Source organism: Neolamprologus brichardi, chromosome 7, assembly GCF_056152115.1.
Source record: "Neolamprologus brichardi isolate AB-2024 chromosome 7, ASM5615211v1, whole genome shotgun sequence".
NCBI lineage: Eukaryota > Metazoa > Chordata > Actinopteri > Cichliformes > Cichlidae > Neolamprologus > Neolamprologus brichardi.
In genome coordinates, this window is record NC_142110.1 from 4,571,016 (window position 1) to 4,597,158 (window position 26,143).

General features: G+C 42.2%; 1 protein-coding gene across 2 annotated transcripts in view; it reads right to left on the minus strand.

Annotated features, from left to right (window-relative positions):
* Positions 1 to 25,904, minus strand: part of abtb3b (ankyrin repeat and BTB domain containing 3b) — an 83,248-nt gene extending 57,344 nt beyond the window's left edge. For both annotated transcript variants that reach the window (XM_087842896.1, XM_087842895.1), the window contains exon 1: positions 24,826 to 25,904. In XM_087842896.1, coding sequence (XP_087699022.1) covers positions 24,826 to 25,678 — 853 coding nt within the window. In that variant the 5' untranslated portion in view covers positions 25,679 to 25,904. The remainder of the gene's footprint in view (positions 1 to 24,825) is intronic.
* Positions 25,905 to 26,143: the final 239 nt, after the last annotated feature.

The following is a 26,143-nucleotide window of genomic DNA, read 5'->3' on the forward strand; positions in this document are numbered from 1 at the left end:
GTATTCCATTACAGAATACAGATTACATGCCCCAAAATGTATTCTGTAACGTATTCCGTTACGTTACTCAATGAGAGTAACGTATTCTGAATACTTTGGATTACTTAATATATTATCATGCTGTTTACAACTACATGAATGTACTATTGCTGTGATTTATTACTGTTACTGAAGGTCCGCGGCTCTGAACCGTAGTAAAGGGACCTCTGGCTAATACGGTGGGTTCTGTGTCGGGCTCGTAGCTGAAAACTAGCTTTACTTTGTTGTCTGGGTCAACTTTGCTAGCAGAGACAGAGAGAGGCGTTGAAAGGCTGCTCCAACAGAACTTATTGTTTTTGGAGGAAAACACGAACACGGTGTACAGTCGAGTCTTAATAGCTTACTTACAACTGGGCTCGTCAGGCACTCTTCTTGGCTGCAGTGGTTATTATTATATTTACATGCTTCCAGCTCCCGTTTTTGCTCGATGACAGCTCGTACTTTTCCTTTTTCTCCCTCCCTCGCTCACAGACACATAACGTGTATGGCAGTCCATTCTCCCTGCAGCACGGACTACACTGCCTATGATGCTACATTCTTTAGAGCTATACCTGTAGCATTCTGCCTATTAGCTTAGCACAACAACAACAGGCGCTCTCTCACCCAGGAAACACACGGAGAGAGCGTCACCCTGTAACCATGGCAACCGTAACGCTGCCGCCTGGAACAACAGAACGTAGCTGTCAAACAAAACCCAAACAGGCCTGACCCGCCACAATATGAAACAGGATAGTACCGCGTGTAATCCATTTATTTCAACAAAGTAACTGTATTCTAAATACCACCTTTTTAAACGGTAACTGTAACGGAATACAGTTACTCATATTTTGTATTATAAATATGTAACGGCGGTACATGTATTCCGTTACTCCCCAACACTGCTCATTGTTGTAGTAAATGTTCAAATTTATTGTTTGGAATAGGTCTCGACATATTCTTAATTTTGCTTTTTTTAACAACCTTGAAGCAGATGTATGTCAGTTTTGTGTCTGCCTGTTAATATGACCCTAAATAATCTCACATGAAACATGAGGAGAGGCAATTAATCTAAGAGTGCCTATAATGCTAAATAATACAGTGTCAGAAATTGTCATGGTCCTGGGCCATGATGGCCCAGTATTCTTAGTTTTCGTGTGTTTTGTATTTTGTTCTTTATTTGTGCCTTGGTTCCTAGGTTGTTTAGTTAAGATGTTCCTTATTTGGTTACCCCCTGTGTGCCCCTCTGTGTATCTGTGAACCCTTGTTTCCCCTCCTTGTGTTTTATTCCATGTTTTCCCCAGCCCGTTATGTCCGTGCTCTCTCTCCTCCTGTCTGAACCTCTGTGTACTTCCTGTTTTACTTTGACAGTCTCCCGTCAGTGTTGCATTTACTCCTGCCGTGTCTTGTTATGATTATCAGCGTCACCTGTATTCCCCGTGTGCTCCCACTTTCCTCATTAACCCTCTGTGTATTTATGTCTGCGTCTCCCTCAGTTCTGGGTCGCGTTCTCCCTCGTGACTGTGTGCCCCTCCGTGTGTTTCCTCGTGAGTCAGTTCCTTAGTACTTCCCAGTTTAGTTTCATATTATTTTGTATCGCCTTTACCCTCTGTCAGCAATAAAGCTGTATTTTGAGTTCAGTCGTGTTTTCCCGTGAGTTTGCGTTTGGGTCCTCTCCTGCCTGCACACAGCCTGATCATGACAGAAATCATCTCTCTGTCAAACAGAACTATTAAAAATAATTGATGGGTCTGTGCAGTTTCTTGTTGTCCTATGTTGCCACAATATTCCTCTTAGAAACGTTAATAACAGATCAGGAGGGGTAACGAGTCGCTCTTGATCTCATGCACACAAAAGGCATGATCAAGGACAGGAAATTCATCTTGCTTTCCTATAAGATGCATTTCTTGAATGACTCACTAAAGAAAGAAAGAAAAGACCTCCGTATGAGCAAATTGAATGTTGTCATCGCAAAGCGTGCTTGGGGGGCTTCTTGCTTGTGGATCATTGAATGTTGTTCTCATGACAAATCTTTCTTCATGTGGAGCTTTGCCATTTTTCCCTCATTACACCATGGGACAAAAACCCCCAAAACCAACACAACCACAACTCAAGCATGTGGGTCCTCTCTGTTCGGTATGCTGTCTCATCCAAATGGATCCGGAGAGGCGCGCTGTGCTGTGATGTCATGGGGCAATTTTTTATTAGCAAAACTCCAAGTGAACATGTGAAACCCATACGAATCAGACGCAGATGAGCAATTAATGATTAGAAATGAGAAAATGTCCCCTGCAGGCAGCACTGATACTGTGAAGGAGCAGCTTGTGTTTACTTACAAGGACAGAATCAACTAATTAAGTGGAGCTCATTTCATAAACACAGAACAGATAATATGATGTGGCTTGCTTTTATTTTTTTTAAAAGATGTTTTTTAAAGCTTCCTTCATCCTGAGCTGCAACATAGTGATATCACTGCAGTGGTTTCGGGCCCTCAGAGTTCAGCTGTTGTACGCTGTTAAAGACACATCATTATGGGCCTCGGGGCCATCGACTACAAATCAAAAGCACATTTGACGATCCAGACAAAGTCCTCATATAGCTAACATTTCTAGCAAATACAAAGTAACAGTAGAGAACACAGGCAGTGTAATAGTAGCTATGTAAGTGTGTTTGTTTGGTTAAAACTGCTTTTTTTAGGATATTAAATGCAGAATTTCTGGCTTGTACACAGACTGAGGATATTTTTTTACCACTGAATTCGACTGTTGAAGTCAGCCGCCTTGGTACAGAGTAAGTATTATTGCCACCTCATAATTTTTTTGCAATACACGAGAAGAGCTCAACAAATCAGAGTGCTAGCTGTGTTATGCAGTTTCCATGTGTACATAAATATAGTAGGTTTGATTTTCAAAGTAAAGCATATTTTCATGGTTTCTTAATGAGGTTTAAATTCCACTGAGACCCTGCCAGCGGTGCAGAGTGAATCCACTAGATATATCTAGAGTTACTTCTCCTCTGATCATGATTTGTACTTATGTGTGAATTTTATAGGGTTTTGAGGGAAGCTGCATCAAATCCATGCATCCAACATCACTCAGAAATTCAAAAATGGTGGACACTTAAAAAAAACAAAAGCGTTTTGCTTCAAAGATGAGATGCATAAATGGTTTGCCTTAGATTTTAAGTCTTTTCTGACAGTTTCAAGGAGTCATACTAGAGCTCTTACACTTCTGAATCTGAAGTCAAATATTACATGACAGGCTGAACTCTCATTTCCCAATAAATCTAAAAATTATGACTGGTCTGTTTAGGTGTGACTCGATATACTATGTAAACCTGTTTTATACTGAGATATCCAAATTCTGCTTTAAGTCATAACTGTTTGACCTTTAACTCCTAGGAGTCATTTCCAACCCCAACCGGTCGCAGCAGATGGCCCCGCCCCTCCCTGAGTCTGGTTCTGCCGGAGGTTTCTTCCTGTTAAAAGGGAGTTTTTCCTTCCCACTGTCGCCAAAGTGCTTGCTCATAGGGGGTCATATGATTGTTGGGTTTTTCTCTGTATCTATGAAGCGCCTTGAGGCGACTTTTGTTGTGATTTGGTGCTATATAAATAAAATTGAATTGAATTGAATTTCAAACCATTAGCTGCTCTATATAAGTGCTTATCACGAAGCTTATCACACCCATCTACTTGATCCCAATATATGATATGATACTTGATTTCTGGTAAGAAATATAAAATCTTGAAAATGTGACTTTGTCATCTGGAAGTAACTGAAAGATTCATCTGTCCCAGGTCTCTGAGCAGATCAAATTCATCCTTGCAATGCTCTCGTTTTTCTCCTGCTGACAATCAGGCCTTGAGAGGCAGACCTCATCAAGTTAGACATGATTTATTTGCATGAGTCTGCATCACAAAGGGGACACATTTCAAATCTCTGCACACAAATTATACACTCATGGTTACCTGACTTCGATTATACATAAAATAACCCTTTCTGTCAAGCATCTGTTTGCTCGTAACCTTCACAATATCTGTGCTCAACATGAATCTGGGTACAAGCAAGTCAGTTATCCCTCAAACCTAAACTCCAGTCACTCTCATCCTGTCAGAATTAATATGCAAATAACTCGTATCTCTTTTGAATCTTCAGCAGTAATCCTTGTCCATGGAGAAAATCATATCACAGTATACACTTAGATCCTTGACTGATCCAAGTACACGCTCTGACATTAGAGCAGCGGCGAGAATGTTCTTCTTCAGAACAATATGCTGCGCTATCACTCAAATCAGTCACTGTAAGGCATGGCTAAGCCCACAAGGCTAAATCTAAATATGTAGGTCTACAGCGGTATATAGCATTAAACTCACTAAAGTCACTGCAATTTCCAAACATTGACAAGAAGAATGCTCCCACTCTTTTTGATCAGCGTGAATCCGGCTTCATTTCATCCATTAAAGCCACAATCAGTCTGAAAATCAGCGCTACTTATATACAGTGTGCTTAGCACGAAGAAGCAGAGTATTCGGTTTCTGATGTTCGAGATAAAGCATCGCCTCCTCAGCTGCACCAGTTAAAACAGACACTATGATGTCTATCTGATAATCTCTTTGCCCCCACAGAGGGTCACGCTGGGGTCGACATCACTCGTCAACCCCCGAGGAGCTTTTTTCTCTCCGCCTTTGTTTTTGTTATCAAACAGCCAGAAGTGGCAGCAGAGGCCAAAGGGCAGGGTCTTTATCTCCAGTGCCTGCAACCCATTTCTTACAGAGGAATTTTCCCTACAACTTAAAACTGTGCTGAGCGTTTGGGTGTGAGAGCGCATCATCAAGATAAAAGGCCAAGACAACACTGGTGCTTAAAGAAATTATTTGGCAGTGCTGTTAAGTTTGTCTCACTTCTGCACAGAAATGCAACGTAATTATGTAAGGCACGCGATGTATACACCGGACCATTTGTAAAGTGCAAAGGAGCAGCACAGATTAGGGGTGTAACAATTTTCCAAAACCATGGTTTAGTTCGTAACTCGTTTTTCTCTTTAGAAGGAATGGATTACAAATTTTACCACAAGCCTGATTGCTCCATTATGATTGGATCATGAACAAAAAATTATCTCTATTACTTTAGAGCAATTCCAGTTCACTTGCTGCCAGAGAGATTATTACCATTTAACCATCCCAAAGCATTAACAGCTCTACATGGGAATCACGGTACAGAAAAATGGAGCCAAGACAGGATACTGCGGACATCTGTATCGCAGTTTTGATCTCGGTTTCGTAACGTTGTGAGGCAGAAGCGCGGACTGATAGAATATGAAGCCTACTAATTAGGGGTCGTTATCAGGAGCGTGTTTGAGATGAAAAACATAAAAATCAAATCTTTGCTGTGTTGTTATTACAGCTGCTACGTAAAAGGACATCCTCTTATACGTCCAGCTGTCTCCTTTTGAATAAGTCCATTCATCAGTAGTTCATTGTACTGCTGCAGCTCCTGCCTCCCTCTCTGAGTAGTTGTCATGCATCTTTGTTGAGTGCTGGACTTTACTGTCACTGTGGCGGCGCCTTTTTCGATGGCGCTTAGACTGCTTGGTTCAAGCCACTGACAGGCAAGCAGGGAGACAAAATTGGATGGATGCAGCTTTCCCTGCCAGCAGTGTCAGCCCTAATAGTTCACTTCAGATCTCGACTCAGCCCTCTGTCATCTGACATACAAAATGTGCAGTCTTCTGTTTTCCAGCCCTCGGTCCCAGTGTTTTTATGTATCTATGTATCTTTAACCAAACAAACACGCTCACATAGCCACTATTACACTGCCTGTGTTCTCTACTGTTACTTTGTATCTGCTACTCTTCTCTTTTTCAATAACGCCGTATGATATCACGAAGTACACAGCACACGCTTGAAAATTATGCTTGGCGTCTTTGTGCTAGTGCAGCCAGCTGAAGTTATCACTTCATTCACAATATGTTCTGCAGGTGTGCGAAAGGTTACACCAGCAGAAATCGGTTTTGCAGTCATCATCAATAATTTATATCCTGGAAGAAGAAGGAGTCTGATTTTGAAATTTTCTGAGTTGGGCCTTTGTATGCCAGTAAGCCTTATTTCAAAACTCTTTGGGGCTACATTCCTCCGTTCGTGTACACCATGTATCGAAGACTTATGTTTGGAACGGCATATGGGGATCTAACTAATGGTGCAACTGTTGCATGAATCTCCTTCAACCCCAATGACGAAGGTCTTATCTTCGTAATCAGATACAGGATAAACCACGTCATATTTTTAAAAGTAGAATGGGAGGCAGAGCCTTCAGTTTTCAGGCCCCTCTTCTGTGGAACCAGCTTCCAGTTTGGATTCAGGAGACAGACACTATCTCTACTTTTTAGGCTTCAAACTTTCCTTTTTGCTAAAGCATATAGTTAGGGCTGGACCAGGTGACCCTGAATCCTCCCTTAGTTATTCTGCAATAGACGTAGGCTGCCGGGGATTCCCATGATGCATTGAGTTTTTCCTTTCCAGTCACCTTTCTCACTCACTATGTGTTAATAGACATCTCTGCATTGAATCATATCTGCATATATCCACGGCATGTCTTTTATCCTGTCTTCCTTCTCTCACCCCAACCGGTCGCAGCAGATGGCCGCCCCTCCCTGAGCCTGGTTCTGTCGGAGGTTTCTTCCTGTTAAAAGGGAGTTTTTCCTTCCCACTGTCGCCAAAGTGCTTGCTCATAGGGGGTCATATGATTGTTGGGTTTTTCTCTGTATCTATGAAGCGCCTTGAGGCGACTTTTGTTGTGATTTGGCGCTATATAAATAAAATTGAATTGAATTGAATTGAATTTCTTCCAGCGGAGGATGAAAAAATGTTTGAATTATCACATTCGGGATGTTTCCCATAAGAAAACAGAAGCCTCGAGCTACAAAATGAGATGAGTAAGAAAGTGTAGATACTTTAACTCTGAGGCATCAGAGTTGATTCAGCTCCAGATGCTCAAATACAAAATAGTCATGTGATTCTTGGAAATCGTTAAAATTCACCAATCTATGCATCTTTCATTAGGTTTGGAGATAATCTGAACGTGAGCAGCCTTCTAGTCAGTAAAAGTAAAACAGACTTCTAGTCATATGTGTGAATGTGTGCATCAGAGCTGGTACATCATGCTAGGTATAAAACTGACAGACACACCTGTCTCAGCAGCATCGTGTCATCCTCTTAACTCCTTTCTATCCCGTGAGTCAGATACTGCACCCAACCTGTCTGTCCAACAAGCGACAACAGCTAAGCTAAAACAACAGAGTATAATAATGACGTTGACTCATTTTAGAGGCTTTTTATCACTATTGTACTGTGGTAGCAGTGTGAGTGTATCCCAGAAATTAGCTTTAATTATTAAAGGCACCCTGTGGTCAAAAACTCTCTTAACAAAAATGTCTGTAAATGTTTCAGTATTTTGCACTGAAACGAATTATATGACTTGCAAGTTTAAAGCTTCATGCCAAGACAATGTGTTTGAAAAGCAGCAACAGCTGATTGTAGCAGCACCTCAGAAGCGCCATTGTTGTTATTATGGTGTTTAATTACGTTCAGCTCATTCCTGACCATCAGATTATCAGAACAGTGCTAACGTACAGTATTTACAGTATTATTAAAACTTAAATGGTAAATGGCCTGTATTTGTATAGCGCTTTACATATCCAGTCATCCACCCATTCACACACTGGTGATGGCAGCTACATTGTAGCCACAGCCACCCTGGGGCGCACTGACAGAGGCGAGGCTGCCGGACACTGGCGCCACCGGGCCCTCTGACCACCACCAGTAGGCAACGGGTGAAGTGTCTTGCCCAAGGACACAACGGCAACCTTCCGATTACAAGGCGAACTCCCAACTCTTGAGCCACGATCGCCAAACACTATCCTTTATACAGCTTGTTACTGAAACAAGACATCAACTGTGTCAGACACTTTGTCATTTTCTAGTGTAGTACAGTGGTTGTCATTATACCTTTTAATTTTTATTAATTTGTGTAGAGATTTAAAAGCAGCTCGCCTTACTTGAACTGACTCCATGCCCCATGGATAGCGGAGTCAAAGTATCCCACAATGCTTGATGAAAACTACTGGATGCTAACCAAATACATTACTCTGACAAAAGTAGTGGGCCACCTACACATTACACATGAAGGAGCTGTTCAGACATAGAAACCACGAAGCTCCTGGTGCACAGTTTTGGCGCTAACGTTAATGCCAGAGGAAGCTTGTAATTCTGTAGTTATTGACTTAGCCACGCTGGCGACTTTTACACACTACTTGCCCATGCTCTGTGATTTTAGATGGTCTGCTACTTTGTGGCTGAGTTGCTGTGGTTTCTAAACACTTTTCAATAATACCAGGAGGAAATACATTTCACAGACTGACTTGTGCATGCGTCCTTTTAGAGCACCACACTTGAATTAAATGAGCTCTTTAGAACGACTCATTCCTTCCCAAATGTTTGTAAAGTGCATAGCCAGGTGCTTGATTGTATACAACTTTGGCAATGGGACTAAAAACAACTGAAGTGAGAGATTAAGAGATACGGTCCAATACTTTTTGTCCAAATAATAAATGTTACTACATACCATCATGTATTCCAACAATGGAAAAAAACAGCGGAATGAGGAAAGAGAGGAGCATATCATAACATGAACTATTCTAAGATCATTTTAAGAATTAATCGAGAAATCACACTCAGTATAATAAAAAAAGCATGCCACATTAACTTTTTTCAGCAGGTGTTCTGTCAGGTTTTAGCTGTGAGCAATGACGTAATTAGCGGTGCAGAGAAAATGAGCTGAGTATCGTCTGAAAGTGTTTCTACACTTTGTCGATAAGTTCACAATAAATTCTGTTACACTGAACTCCTTAATTGGGAAGTAGGCTTTATTAAACGACACAATCAACAGCTGCTTTAAACTGACTCTAACCCGAAGACATAATTATAGTTTCTCACGTGAGTGCGTATTGTAAAAGATAATAATTTAGTGCGTGTATAAACACAAGCTGTCTTATGTTGCACTGTTTTATATGGCTAAGAAGACATAAAGCTGAACTGCAAAGAGGCTGTCAAAAAGGGGTAAAAAAAGGATATTTAACCCTTTCGCAGTATTTTACTTTAAGTCTTTGTCTAAATGATTTGCCACATTGTGATGGCCAAACCCGTGGCCACACTCTAAAGTTGGTAACTTTTGTATTTTCATTCTTCATTTGAACATAGTAATACTTTTTAGTTACCAATAACTTTATTGGATACATTTGTTCTATTTGTAAGCACATTTAGTTTACTTATGTATTCATGCTACTTCATTTCTTTGATTCCTGACTAACATTTGTCTTTTTATTTCTTACCTGCCATCATCCCTGGGAGTTGCTGGACAAAAGATGGTAGCCAGGGTTTGAAACCATTAAATGAAAAGGAAGATAATTGGACCACACCACCACTTCCTGCTGGGGGAGAATGTGTGTTTTCTTTACTTTAAAAACAAAGTATTTGTGTTTAATTAAATATTTGAGTTTAGGGTTTAATGGGGGTTTTGATTTTCTTCTTTGGTGTTTAGTTTATTAACAAACTAGATTGTACTGCATCGTTTGTGATTTATGATTGTGTTTTGTTTGTTACCCCTCATGTGTCACAATGGTCTGATCAGCCATTATATATACCCTTGTATGTTATTCCAACACGTTCTCACTCCCAAAGCGTAACATTTTATGCTAGGTGACAAATCGTCAACATATTACGTTTTCGGCTACCCACCAAGTTCCTAAATGACAACCTCATAAAAATGACGAAATATGAGAACCGTATGGACTCAATCTATACATGTTCGCTCTTTTTCTTCAAATCGCTTAGAAACACGCTATTTAACATTATTAAAGTCCTGGTTAACCTCAGGAAAAAGGTTATGGTTAGGGCTAGGGATAAGGTTAGGTTTAGGGCTGGAATACAGGACTGGAACGTCTATTACCACGGGAGCGTCATTGCACTGGATTTCCGCCATAACCCGCCGCGTACCATAAGAACGCCGAAGGTCTCCTTTTGCGTTCCTCAGGAACGCCCCGGGACGTGACAAAACGTCGGCATGTTACGCCTCGGGAGTGAGAACGGGGTCATTTCATGTTTAGGTCAGTTAGGTTTGTTTGTAGCAGTCATTTGGTTCGTTAAGTTTGCAGTCTTTGTCTGAGTTCAGTTTTGTTTCTTTGACATCTTTTATGAGCTCAACATTTATTACTTTTGTAAATATAATTTTTTGGGGGTTAAATAAATGGAAACTATATTTTTCTAATAATTCCTGGGACTCCTCCTGTTTTTCAACTCGGCCCATCACACACAGAGATTTCTGAAAGATCTTCTTCATGTGTAGCCATCACATAAGTGTGTCATTAATTACCAATTTCTCTAAAGGCTGCAGTTGGTCCAGAATGCTGCAGCTCGTCTTCTGACACGTACTAAAAGATGCAAACACATTTCCCCGGTACTTGCCTCCCTTCATTGGCTCCCTGTCCGCTTCAGAATTAATTTTAAAATTTTATTGTTGACTTACAAAGCCCTGAATGGACAGGCTCCCGGGTGTTTATCTGAACTCCTGCAGACTTATACCCCCCTTAGATCTCTTAGATCAAGTGATCTTTTGCTTTTAGCTGTACCAAGGTCGAGGCTGGTTCATGGAGGTGATCGAGCATTTGCAGCCGTAGCGCCCAAGCTGTGGAATAATTTACCCCTACACATCAGACAGGCTCCCACTGTCAATCTTTTTAAATCTTATCTTAAAACACATTTTTATTTACTGGCTTTTAATACAGCATGAGAGTTATTTGTTAATTCATATTTGGTGTTTGCTTTTAATACTCTAAGTTGTTTTATTATGTATGTTGTATTCCTGTACAGCACTTTGGTCAACGCTCTTGTTGTAATTAAATGTGCTATATAAATAATTAAACTATTAAACTACTAAACTATTAAAGTTTTTGAAAATAGGACAAAGTGGGTTTAACGGAGCATAACATGGCAATGAAAATAATTTATTCACAGGAAAGTTAGAGGAATGATGATTACAATACGCAGAACTCTGACTTAGACACATTAGTGCCCGGTTATATTTATCATATGGGTTTAGGTACTGTTCACCGCTAATGCCGGCAATAACAAAAGGTACAGTGTGGTGTTTCAGTGTTTCTTTCTTTCTTTTTTTCAGTAAAGAGTAGACATTACAGTCACTGTTGGCATCTGTCTTTTCACTGCGGTTGTCCTGCCAGTCTCTGATCCGCTTTGACAATGCTGTGGGAGTAAAGCAGGAACCAGCATATGTTAGTAATAAAAAATGTCATGAGCAAAATCGACATGTACCTTCTCCTGTGGTAATCTGTACCACATGTTGCTGGTTCAGTCGGGGGTTGAGCAAACTCATTCAGCTGGACTGAAGGACTAAAAAGATGTTCAACACATTTCGAGCAAAAACCAACTGTTTGGTGTTGTATGTGTGGAGCTTATTTTGTTGTTGATGTCTGACACTTTTCCAATTCGCTTACATCACCAACACATGCCACCATCCACTCCACTCCACAGTACAGACTGTAGTTACAGACTGCAGTTCAATTTGGAGGAGATCTGTCACGGTTCAGACACATATGTCTGCATGTGTAGCGTGTGCTCACCCCGGGCTCCCCAATGGGGCCTTCCATGTCTACACTGACAGAACTATAAGAGCCCTGCCAGATATGTAGGACGGGACAAGGTTACCTCAGCTCGGCACCAGTTCTCCTTCTAGGCAGTGGCAGAGTTTGTGTGATTTGTTATCACACAAACTCTGCACTGAATGAGAAAGCCGGACTGAAACAGACAGGGGAAATTGAAGAAGCAAAACAGAGAGAATGAGAAATCGGGCAGCAGCATAAATGAGACAAAAGGATAAAAGACAGAGAAATAAGTGAGGACAGACAAGTAGAAGACATCAGTTCATTCACATCTTGATTAGGAAAATCAGCTGGATAAATCGCTTATGCAACATACTATGATTGAGGCAATTTCACAGAGAAAAACAGAATGAGAAACAGTGCATTCACTTTGTGCAAACAGGTATACATTGACAGTATATGCAGTGACACACGCATACTCTGAAGGTCAATGGTATGAGCTCAAATGGGTGGTAATAGGATACTGGTCCTGCAGAAAATCGGTACTGTATCAGCAAATCTACTGCCTGTTTGAGGACTACTAAGCCCCAATGTGTAGCTCTCTTGTAGTCAATTTAATGTTCAAAGACAACTGTACACACTTCATTAAAAAATGACTAAAAAGTACAATAGAGTCAGTACATACAAAGAAAAATAACAGCAGAAGGGAAATATATCGTCAAGGACAATAAACACCTTGATTAAAGAGCTCTTCAGGCCATTAACTACATTAAGATCAGATTATTCCACAACATCAAACTATCATTAATTCTGTTGTTGACTTACTTCTGTGCTTTTAATTATTGTCTTGTCATTTTGTTTAACCTCTCCTGAGTAAAATTGATTTGGTTGGAATTCCTAGTTACTCCAATAATTGGAAGGCACTGTTGAACAAACAGAGAGCCACAAAACATTACGCTCCCTCTACCATGCTTCAAAGCTGAGACAATGTTTTGTTGCAAACCTATAGTCCAGTGTGTTATTTCCCCAGAAAGTTACATTTCTACCTAATCTGTCCATATAAGATTAGAACATAGACATCTTGATTGTTGGGTTTTTCTCTCCATTATTGTAGGTCTCTACCTTATAATATAAACCGCCTTCAGATGACTGTTGTTGTAATTTGGTGCTATATAAATAAAATTGAATTGAACTGAATTAAGACCCATGCAGGTGATTGCAGAGTTTAAGTCTAAGAAAAACGGTCACTGATTTACAAGTACTCCCAGTGAAGCAGGTTGATTGAAAGTGGGCATTTTGAGGTTGATGTAATCAAGTTTGGTTGTTTTCTCCGATTTTAAGGGCCCCACTGCATTTTGATAGCAAACTACTTATCAGCATGCAAAGTTATGTTCTTACACGACAACTGGTGCAAATCAGTGTGGAACCTGTTTACAGTATTTAAAGTGTTTAACCCAGCAGAGTGCGCATGTGACGTACTGAATCAAAACTAATTTTCAGCATCAGTCAATACAGACCCAAGTTACAGAAATGGATATCAAAGGGAAAAAAGTATAATCCAATATAACCCTTTGGCCTCAAATATTACATAACAAATCTTGCAGTTCAGATAAAGGCTTGTTGAGTTGTATCCAGTGCTTTTACATTCAATGTAACTTTGAATGAGTAATTGGTTCTGTCACATCAAAACGTAAGCTAAAAATTCTGTATATGAAAAAGTGTAAATAAAAACAAGCATCAGTGTTGCTAACATGTAGCGTCCTATGTATTTCCTCTTTCACAGGAGTGGAAAATTTCCAACTTTGCAGCTTAGTTTCTTGATCAAAGGTCAGAATACTGTTAGTATGCTAATTCAGAAATTCAAAGTCAGTTTCACCCTAATGACTCAGTCACTGCAAAAGTGTGTCCACTATGAATAATCCCTAGTAAATGTTCAGGACACTGACAACTTTGGGGGATACAATAAGATGATTATTTCTGAAAGGATACAAGTGGTCTTATGTTTGTTCATTTGTTCGTTTTGGTATCCAGACTGCAACTAAGCAATGTCTAGCATAAGTAAAAACACAGCCAACCTATTTTCTTCCATTCAATTCAATTCAACGTTATTTATATGCAGCAAATCACAACAACAGTGGCCTTAAGGTGCTTTATATAATAAGGTAGACCCTACAATAACACAGTTTTTGTTGCTAAGCAAGCTGTAAAATTGATAATATATGAATGTGGTTTCCTTAGACAGGCAGGCAAAGCTCCTTTCCTTTTCTATTATTATGTGACGCTTCCAGTCCACAAGCTGTCTTTACATTTACCCTGCAAAAGGTATATGAACTTGGATATTTTTCATCTAACTTCCAAGACAAAAAAGAATAAACACAACATTTTTTTCCATCTTTATTTACATCTCCAAAAGTTGATTCTGTTCATCTGGACGTAGCGTTTTGTGGGAGAAATGTTTCGTCACTCATCCAAGTGACTTCTTCAGTCTCAGCTGACTGCAGGTTTCCATCCATCCATCCATCTTCTTCCGCTTTATCCGGGGCTGGGTCGCGGGGGCAGCAGCCTAAGCAGAGAAGCCCAGACCTCCCTCTCCCCAGCCACCTCCTCTAGCTTATCCGGGGAAACACCAAGGCATTCCCAGGCCAGCCGAGAGATATAATCTCTCCAGCGTGTCCTGGTTCAGGCCTTCTCCCAGTGGGACATGCCTGGAAAACCTCACCCAGGTGGCATCCTTGTCAGATGCCCGAACCACCTCAGCTGGCTCCTTTCGACGTGGAGGAGCAGCGGCTCTACTCTGAGCCCCTCCTGGATGGCTGAACTTCTCACCCTATCTCTAAGGGAGAGGCCAGCCACCCTTGGGAGGAAGCTCATTTCTGCTGCTTGTATCCGTGATCTCGTTCTTGGTCACTACCCACAGCTCGTGACCATAGATGAGGGTAGGGACGAAGATCGACCGGTAAATTGAGAGCTTCGCTTTTACACTCAGCTCTCTCTTCACTACGACAGACCGGTGCAGCATCCGCATCACTGCGGCCGCAGCACCAATCCGTCTGTCGATCTCCGGCTCCCTTCTCCCATCACTTGCGAACAAGACCCCGAGATACTTGAACTCCTGCACTTAAGGCAGGAACTCATCCCCGACCCGGAGTGGGCACTCCACCCTTTTCCGGCTGAGAACCATGGCCTCAGATTTGGAGGTGCTGATCCTCATTCCCGCTGCTTCACACTCAGCTGCGAACCGTTCCAGTGCGAGCTAGAGGCCCTCACCCGATGAAGCAAATAGAACCACATCATCTGCAAAGATCAGAGATGAGATTCTGAGGCCACCAAAGCGAAAGCCCTCTGCCACTTGGCTGCACCTAGAAATCCTGTCCATAAAAATTATGAACAGAACCGGTGACAAAGGGCAGCCCTGGTGGAGCCCATCACCCACCGGGAACGAGTCCGACTTATTGCCGGCAATGCAAACTAAGCTTTTGCAACGGTTGTATAGGGATCGAATGGCCCATAGCAACGGGCCAGACACCCCATACTCAGTAGCACCTCCCACAGGACACCCAGAGGGACACGGTCGAATGTCTTCTCCAAGTCCACAAAACACATGTAGACTGGTTGGGCAAACTCCCATGCACCCTCAAGTATCCTCGAGAGGATGAAGAGCTGGTCCAGTGTTCCGCGACCAGGACGAAAACCGCACTGTTCCTCCTGTATCCGAGGTTCGACTAGCGGACGAACTCTCCTTTCCAGCACGCTGGCATAGACTTTCCCAGGGAGGCTGAGGAGTGTGATCCCCCTGTAGTTGGAACACAAACTCCGGTCCCCCTTCTTAAAGATGGGGACCACCAACCCGGTCTGCCAGTCCAGGGGTACTGCCCCTGATCTCCATGCAACATTGTAGAGGTGTGTCAACCAGGAAAGCCCTACAACGTCCAGAGCCTTCAGGAACTCGGAGTGGACCTCATCCACACCAAGGAGTTGTTTAACTGCCTCAGTGACCTCGCCCCCAGAAATTGGCGGGTAATCCCCCTCATCCCCAGACTCTGCTTCCTCCTCGGAAGACGTGTCAGTGGGATTAAGGAGGTCCTCGAAGTATTCCTTCCACCGCCCGACAATTTTCTCAGTCGACGTCAGCAGCGCTCCACCAACACTATACACAGTGCAGGTAGAGCACCGCTTTCCCCTCCTGAGACGCCTGTTGGTTTGCCAGAATCTCTTCGATGCAGTCCGAAAGTCTTTTTCCATGGCCTCTCCGAACTCCTCCCACACCCGAGTTTTTGCTTCAGCCACTGCCCGAGCCGCATTCCGCTTGGCCTGTCGGTACCTGTCAGCTGCTTCCAAAGTCCCACAGGCTAACCAGTCCCGATAGGACTCCTTCTCCAGCCTGGTGGCTCCCTTCACCTCTGGTGTCCACCATTTGGTTCGGGATTACCACCACAACAGGCACCAACCACCTTGTGGCCGCAACTCAATGCAGCAGCTTCGGCAATGGAAATGCTGAACATGGTCCATTCGGACTCAATGTCCCCAGTCTCCCTCGGAATGCTGTTGAAGCTCTGCTCAACTCTGATCTCACGGACTGCAGACTGGGGCCTCTGCTAGGCGTTTCCAGCACACCCTCACTGCGTGTTTAGGCGCACCGGGTTTGCAGGTTTCCCCAATCTTATAAACAGTACATTTGCATAATGACTGAAACCAGCCCACAAAACGCTACGTCCAGATGAACAGAATCAACTTTTGGAGATTTACTTACCTGGATGATTGAGCATGCATCAAGACGTCTTTATTTACAGTTCTGACATTTAGTGGGAAACAACACAAAGTGTCATGAGTGGGGGAGGTAGTAGAAAAACTGGGTGTTTATCTCTAAGTGTGTGCATTTAAATCAAAGGAATCATCTAAACATTTGTTAAACAGGTGTCACTAGGTCCTCTGAGCAAATAAACTAACTGACTTTTTCTGCATGGCTGAACTGTCTTTAATATTATCAGCTAAACATTAACCACACCCATCTAGAGGAAGCTAACTGTCACTGCAAATGGATTTCTCACAATGAAATGATCTGCAACATTTGCTGCCTCTCATCGTTGTCTTACTGTGATCAAACAATAACAGGTTAGATGATACGGACATAAACGTATTAGCACAGCGAAGCTTGTTACTGGTGCTGCTCACAACACGGGATGGCGCATTGTGTTAGCCGAAAGCACGCTCTGCTGATTGCAGCATTTATCTGATGGGATACGATGGAAGTGTTGTATGTGTGTATTTGTGTGTGTGCGATGCATGCATGAATCTGTTTATGTAAATATCTTGGAATTTGGTTCACAGTTCACCAACTGTGAATCCGGTATGTCCTGACATGCAGCTGTCTTTAACACACAAATCACTTTTTCCACCAGTGACAAGACAATTTCTTCGAGTTTTGCTCGGCTCACATCAAAGAGGGAAAACAAGTTCAAAGCTTGTTTACCAGTATTTTCTTCATATTTTCCAGTCAGACTGGATGTTACTTAAAAAGGATCATTTCCCTCTATACAGCAAAAGGAATTCAGAGCTGCAAAAAAATGTAATAGATACTGATGCTTCACCTTAGCTAATCCACTTGCTGGTACTTGTTTGCGCAGACTTTTCTTCCTGCTATAATAAGCAGGAGACATCGCTTGTATAGGTCTCATCTGTCACCCACAGCTTCTCTTATGGATTTTCCTGTTTTGATCCTTGCCATCTGTGCCGCTTCCTCTCTCATTGCTTTTCTTCCAAAGTCGACATCTTGAACAATTCATTCTTAGCCACAGATTTACTGGATGCAGAGTAATTATCAAACTATTCTTGCGCAGCAGTGGCATATTTTTAGTGTCTACACTGCAAAAGGTAAACTTTCCATCTGTGCTTTGGGAAAACCTACTAAAAAACACTCAGACAATTTGGTCCAGAGGGAAACAAATTTACCCCAAAGACAGAAATAAAACGGCTAAAGCTCCCTTGATATTGTCATCCCGGCATGAAAAAATAGCAAAGCTCTTCCACGGACAGTAAACATGAAACTAAAAACATTATGCTGAGTGAGTTTATAGCAATAAGTGCACACTTTCTGGGTTAACACTGCCAGGGCTGTAATGGAGTAAATCTCTTTTTGGTAGGAAAGGTCAAGCATAAAAATGAGCTAAATTAGTCAATGCTGCCGCAGCTCCAGTAGTGTTTTCTTAAATTTCATCACTCAGTGGCTCAGGGGGTTTTACCCTCGAAGTGATTTTTCATAAATATTGATTATTTTGGAGGAGATTGTATTGTTCTGTTCTGCTCTTGTTCTTCATAAAAAATAACAATAACAAGGCGCAGTTTCATCAATTCATCACTGAAAAGTCATAGGGGCCAACATTAACAGTATTACGATTATTTTGTGTCTCCTTTTCAGTGTGCAGTGACTGCAGTTTAATGGCAGCTCACTAGCCGAATGCACCAACACACGTATGTACGCACACACACACACACACATGCACGCACGGGCAATGGAAAGTTTATACAATCCAGTGAAGTGCATAAGAAAAAAGGATGGCTGCTAAAGAACAAAAAAAAATGATGCACAGCCCATTGCAGGCACCGCCAGCTGGGTACAGAATTAACTACATTTTATCACTTGTCTCCTCTTAATCAACTGAAGCTAACTTGGCTGAAGCTCCCCCTCATTGTGCCAGACACCATGTCACATCAGCATTCCTCATTCCCTCCCAAAAACTTGCAATTAAAACCTGATCTACCCCTGGCCATGTGTGGCTCTTTGAGCGTGTGTTTCAATTCTCGCCAGTGTCTGTTGCTGCCTTACATGACCAAGTCTATGCTGCTGTGTCAGGGTTTCCCTAGTACAGATATATTATATCTTTCTTCCAGACATAATTGGGACTGGTCTCCACCGGTACAGAGTGGTACGGCTGCTAACCGCAGTCATTCCTGTCTCCCTGCCTTCGCCACACACACATGTGCACCAGGCACCAGCCTTGCACAACTACACCAGCAAGTGAATAAGAAACAAAAAACCTGGAATGTAGCTGGACCAGTGCTCTTGCACTTCAGCGATGAGATCCAACGTAATTAAAACATCTGAACGTACAGCAGTAAAGCACACATACTGTAGACTCATGATGACCAAAATTTTGTAAATGTAAATGTTAAATTTTAAGTGAAGGGTCTGCTGTTAAGACGTTAAAAGGAAACCCCCACCTCTGTTATGCACTTCACACTGTAATGGCAGAATGCTCTCCAAGGGGTGTGCTTCAGTGCTGTAATTTACTTTTTTTGTACAACCCTTTTTTCTGTATTTGTCTTTTCAGTTGGTGATTTCACACATTTTTCCAGTATGCCCTACTGAGAAAGTTGTATTATTTTTGGTGTGGTTAAAAACAGTGTGCATTGGTTAATACAAAGGTTTGTTTTTTTTATTTTTTTAATCATGGTAGAAAAAGTAAGGATGCATACAGAACAATACCACAGAGCAGCACGCCTGTTGTTCAAATGATCTCAAATTACCTCTCAAGAGTGTTGTATTTCCCAAGCACCTGGCAACACTTCCACAAAGATGCACGGTGTTGCTGCATTGAATTTCTGTTGATAAATCCAATGTTACATCATTTTGCATCTCTGGTTACTCTATATACTAACCATAAGAAGATGTTCTGTCTTTTTCCATCTGTTAAGATCATTAAGTAATCATTAGCTGAATGTATAAAAGGTCTATTTGTTATTAATCAATTACATAATCATGCTTATAAAGTAGAAGCAGATTCAGCTGTAAGACAACACCCCTAATGTTATCACCTATTGACGTTTTCGAAGTCGGGCTACTGGAAATCTATAAAATAAGCACAGTACTCTTGCATTGTATTCTGCTTTGCACCAAACTCTGTTTCATTCTCGGCTGCAATTTCTCGACTACTCTATTTCCACAACATTGACAGTTTCCACCCATTAAACCAAAGAAATGATCTTAAAGACATTTATATACACACAGTAAAGAGTAGCTGATTATAGCAGCTGTAAATGGTTGCTATTTAGCCATGAGGTTATGAATACTTGGTCCAATTTGTATGCCATTAATAATTATTTGAGTAAGAGTAAGAGAAATGCCACAAATATACAAATAGAGCAGATCAAGTATATCAAGGTGCACTAACAACAACTATTTAAATGTCTTTAGGGTGAAACTTTCCTTTGAAAAACCAAATGAGATTTGCCCAGACTTGAAAGTCATTTCACACATAAAGTGTGGTTACAAACTGGTCCCCAGGGTGGAAAATATCCCTGCGTGGTGGATATCACGTTCCACTAGACATTTTCTGACATGCACACGTCATTAAGGTAATCAAAGAATCACTGTGTCCTAGCTCTAGCGGGAGCCATAAGACATATCCCACCATATAGAATAGTTTCCTGTTCTGACAAGATACCACAGCTGAAGGAGGGAAACCCAACACCCACCTGCAAATGCAAATAACACACAGTCACACATGGTGAGAGGAGGCCCTGAGATCTCGATGAATATGTGTATATATATATATATATATATATATATATATATATATATATACATATATATATATATATATATGTTTGGGTTTGCTATCAGAGGCCTGGGCCTGGGAGCTTGAGGGTCCCGCTCAGTATCTTAGCTGTTCCTGGAAGTCCCGAGGTCAAAATGGGAGACGCCCCCAAGGGTGGTGAAGAATGACCGAGCTAAGATCCTGTGGGACTTCCAGATACAGACGGACAAACCGGTGGTGGCAGACAAACAGAAGAAGACGGCCGTAGTGATAGATGTAGTGGTTCAGAATACCAAGGGCTCAGAGAAGAGCTCTAGAAGATGTGAAGGTAACAGTGGTCCCAGTGGTAATCGAAGCACTAGGTGCAGTGACTCCCAAGCTAGGCGAGTGGCTCCAACCGATCCCAGGAACAACATCGGAGACCTCTTGGTAAATGGTAAATGGCCTGTATTTATATAGCGCTTTACTAGTCCCTAAGGACCCCAAAGCGCTTTACATATCCAGTCATCCACACACTGGTGATAGCAAGCTACATTGTAGCCACAGCCACCCTGGGGCGCACTGACTGAGGCTGCCGGACACTGGCGCCACCGGGCCCTCTGACCACCACCAGTAGGCAACGGGTGAAGTGTCTTGCCCAAGGACACAACAACCGAGACTGTCCAAGCCGGGGCTCGAACCGGCAACCTTCCGATTACAAGGCGAACTCCCAACTCTTGAGCCACGATCGCCCACGATTCTGTCCAGAAGAGCGCAGTCCTAGGAACAGTTAAGATACTGCGCAGGACCCTCAAGCTCCCAGGCCTCTAGTAGAGGAACCGAGCTTGAAGGATAGACCGCCCGGAGGGGCGAGCTGGGAATTTATATATATATATATATATATATATATATATATATATATATATATATATATATATATATATATATATATGAGATTTTAGATAAAGTTTAAAACTGACTATATAGATGTCAAGCAGGCCTTTCGTATATTTGGCTGCAAGAAAGCAAACTGTGTAGCTTTTATAAGCTGCTGTGAAACTGAAGCCCCCTTCTAAAAACGACTTAAGGTATTTGAACCTAAATCTTAAAAAAAGAAAAACACCTTATTGAATTTGTGACAACAAAGAAACAGAAATAAGTTTCGGCTCGAGATATTCATAAAGTCCTCTTCATAAAGCTGGGTCACTAGCTTTAGCATAATATGGATAAATCACCTAAATTACTCCCACTTGGCTGAGTAAGACAGAGAGAATGGATAGAGCGATATAGAAGTTCAGTTTGGCAGGCAGCGACTCTGGTAAGGTCAAACCTCCCTCAGACTGGATGGCTGTTTGGTTTTAGTAGGAAGAAAACAAATGATGTTGTGTTTCAGCTTTCTCTGTCTCTGTAGGATGCTTTAAGGTTTAGAGATCTTGCCATTAGAACAGAAAATAATAATAATAATAATAATAATAATAATAATAATAATAATAATAATAATAATAATAATAATAATACATTTTATTTGAGGGCGCCTTTCAGAAACCCAAGGTCACCTTACAAAAAACACAATTAATAAATAAAATAAAATAATAAAAATGTGGTAAGGGATGAGCTTTTGAACTCTGTTATATTATCACCTCTTAGGCAACTGTTTGCTAGCAAGTTCCTATCTTGTAGATACAGAAATATGTCTTCATTTTGGAGTCAAATTTCCTGCCACCTCCTCATTGTAGGTCTATTCTTACTTTCCTTTTAAGACTGCTTTTGCCTCTAAATTTAATTAAGCTATAGATTGTTTTTTCCTCTCTGTAGCTGTTAAATGATTCACTGCGTTCATTAGCTTGCCGCTAACATGTATCTGCTGAGGTGCTAGGCTAAAAGTATTTGAAAACTTACAAAAAATGCACTAATACAGGTAGGTGAACCAATAAGCTCTGTAAAGCTGTAAACCTTTTCAAACATTCATATCTAAAATATTGATTTTTAGTGTTTTGATGTTTATTTTTATGCTAGTGGTTTAATAATTGCTACCTAACCCTTTAACAAAATGCTATATTACACGGTATTGCATGATTTCATTCACTACGTTATTTTCCAAGCCTTGAGCTTTATGTCAATATTCCATATGCTCCAGATATTTTATTTGCATCTTATCCAATTCACTAATCCGATACACCAGTCAGCACTCATCACACCTCTTCCACAGCTGGAGCCTCACCGCATGCCAAGTGGCCTGAGTGTGCCTTCTGAGTCAATCCTGATATTTAGTACTGCGCGCTGTGTCTTCATACTCTAAGCTCTGACGTTCTATTGTGCTACTTTTAATTGTATGTGGCGATTCTGGCATTGTTGCACGTGTAGGTTCAGTGTGTGTCGCAATCACTACGAATAAATGCACACGCTATGCAAAAAAGCTTTTATAAATGAGTAGATAAACACAGCAAGAATGCAGATGCTTCCACACAGGTGCACTACATGGTACAATTAAGCAATTATCATCCAATCATGCAACGTAGCATGTATAAAACTGCTGAGCATGCTCAAGTGATTCTGATTCTGTGTCAAGATAGCATAAAAACTAAGGGACTTAAAGAGGGAGCACAGATGGCAGGAGTCACAAAGAATATCCAACTGAGTAGAGTTTCATTAAGAAATTCAGTCTGCATTACAACTATCAGAAAGACATCAGTAATCAGTGTTGAGCATAGAGCATATGTGATCAACATGATGCTTGCGTGAGTGTGGTGTGTAGCAGAATGAAAGCAGAAGATCTCTTCCTCAGGTGACTGAGAATATGTTTGCAGGACGTGATCGGACTGTCAGCAAGAACAGCCCTGACAATTACATAGAGAGGGATATTAGATGGGTTGCAGCGTATAAACCCCTCATTACAAAGATGAATGCACATTTGACAGTTCAGTGGTGCAAAAAAAAAAAGCTTAGGCACTGGTCTACAGAGATGTGGCTACATCCAGATGAATTAATCTTCATTGTGTTCTTGAGTGAGCGAGAGCGTTTGTGGCAGGCCTGAACGCTTGACCCCTACACCGAAAAATTATCTTTAAGGTGAGCGCTCTTTTCCAGGATGATAGTGCCCCATCCATAGATCACATAGGGTCATCAAATGGTTTGATGAGTATGAAAATGGGGATTGTTTGCTATAGCCTTTGCAGTCACCTCATAACCATACAATTGAACATTTATGGAAGATTCTAAACAAGTTAGATAATCCATCCATCCATCCATTCACTTCCGCTTATCCTTTTCAGGGTCGCGGGGGGTGCTGGAGCCTATCCCAGCTGTCATAGGGCAAGAGGCGGGGTACACCCTGGACAGGTCGCCAGTCTGTCGCAGGGCCAACACACAGGGACAGACAACCATTCACACTCACATTCACTCACACCTCGTGGCAATTAATCAAAATACCAAATTAGGGAATGCTGGAAGAATGACGTTTCAGTCCTAAAGCAGAGTTCCAAGAAAACTGGAGAACCAGGTACAGTGCAGCTGTTCTTGTGGCACGTGGTGGCCTTACACCATACTGAGGTACTTTGTTTTTCTAGTAATTTGTCACATGTCTCTAAACGAGTCTCACTAAATAACTACAATCCTGTACCTCTGTAAACAAATAAGCAAGGAAATTGCAAAGCAACTGACATGCACTTAAAACAAGAGGCACAGTAAAATGAAGCACTATTCTCTTCTGTGGGTGATTCATCAATACAGTCACAGTCTTTCTAACTTTGTCTCTCTGTCTCCCTCTCTTTCTATAACTCAGTTTTATTTGCATCACTCTGCATAATGCACAACAGCACATACGTCCCCGGGGCCTTTTTTTATTACGTAAACCTGTTGCAAGAGGAGTCACAGCAGCGCTTTTACAACATCCATCAAAACAGGGGCAAGAATGTCTTAGAGTGGTCAGAATACTATTAGACTTGTCCTTTGAATTCAGATATTTTCAAAGACACCGAACAAAAAGTATTATTAACACTTGAAAAGTCTGGGTACTCTGTAATAGAATCAGCTGCTATACCCAGAAAATAAAAATCCTCTCTCTGGGTGAAAAGAACAGAAAGTCATCTCTGCATAGCATCACTGCAGGCAGAGCCCCCTTTACTGAAAGCCCTCAGAGTGAATAACTCAACCCAGGGATGAGGGATGCTGTGCTCACCCATTTTGAACAAAACAGCCACATACAGTATGAGAGAACAGCAGCTCCAGTCTAACTTTGCACAGAGGACAAACGAGGCAATCTGGATAAAAGGGGATCAGATTCACACAAAGACCAACTGGTCAGTGTTCAATTGCTTGCAGCGCCTGTACTCTTGAAAAGCACTATTCTAGCTGCAGGAATCCCTTCCTCCTGTCATTTAAAGTTTCACAGTTCTTTGAGGAGGCAGGAGCTGCAGGAATCCTGCAGAAAGTGAACCTGAGAGAATGCAGCCTACTTATTTATATAAATCTTCAATGTTCTGACATTTGTGCAGCCTGTTATTGGTTTTAAAACCTGCTGTGGGGAGAGAGAAGTAACTCTGCAAGTGGCATAATTTAAAATGTGTACATGTATGAATGCAAAGTGGAGAGGGGGTTCTTGTTAAATTGACCTGCTTTATCCTTAACTTACCATTTGCATTCTTCCCGCAGATCAGGTGTTGCCAGGGTTGCAAAGAGCCCCATATCTCTGCATCACTGTTAACGGCCTGCTCCAGGATCTCCACAGTAAACTTGGGGATCCCGTTATCCCGCTCCAGCAGCGCACTGCGCAGCACCCGCGCGTACACATCGCGGAAGAGGTTTTCCATGCACGCGGCCAGGTAGATCGCCGCGTGCTCATGGATCCTGACTGCTACCCTGCTATCGACCATCCACCTGAAGAACTTCCCCACGTTAAAGATGAGTCCGCATCGCGCCGACTTGCCGCGGGTGAACTTGTCGTCCTCTGTGCTCATGTTGTACAGTGACAATGCACTGAGGGCCCCGCTGATGCAGTTCATCGACACGGTCCACGCCAGGACCATCTTTGTGGCACTTTGGATCTCATATTTGGTACATTTGGCGTAGCGCAAACTCAAGCGCTGTGCCTCCTTGGCGACCCTGACCAGGGCCCGGCTGACCAGAACCGAGAGCCTGTGCAGGACGTCCTGCTGTGGTGTCGGCAGGCTCATCTCCTCGTCCTTGCTCAGAGCGCTCGCCACTTCCCCGAGGCTCCACGGCACATCCTCAAGCTCGGGTAGTTTAGCGCATTGCACGGTGCACTCCAGGATCTCGGCGTCTTCGACCAGGACCGTGTTAACAGTGTCCAGACTGTTGTGTCGACTGTGCATCGAGTCGGTTAAATGCCAGTAATTCCCTCCATGTGCCTCTGAGCAGCACAGCGACGCACTGGAAGACCTGAAGGAGTCGGCGGCTCCACCATAACCCGAGTCTAGCGTCAAATCCTCCAGGGTCCTTGCTACTGACTTGCTACTCCTTGCCATAACTGCGCTTCATACTGTAAAAAGAGGGCTTGGAAAAAGTGGGGGAAAATACCGACGAAGACGCAGTGTGGATACACAAGCGCCTTCCACGAGCTTGTCAACTGAAATGTTTTATTCTTTTCCCTTGTCTTTTGTTTTCTTTTGGAACTGTCCATGCAGGCATAAAGTTAAGAGTAGTATCTCCCTACAGTGCATCAACAGTCACACAGTGCCGTTCAAGCGCAGAGGCTGACAGATGGAGGCGGGACCGGAGAAAACAGAGCGCAGCTGTCAACCAATGGACTCTCGGGAAGAATCAGCAAAGCGTTTTAATTGGATCAATAAAAAAACCCATCGATATAGCTTCTGATAAAGATTGTTAATATGAATACAAACAGTAAAGGACGGGAGTACTCCGCTCATTTCCCCCCTTTCTGTCGTCTACTCCTTATAAAAGTTTGCTTCCTCAAAACTCTTGAACCGCAC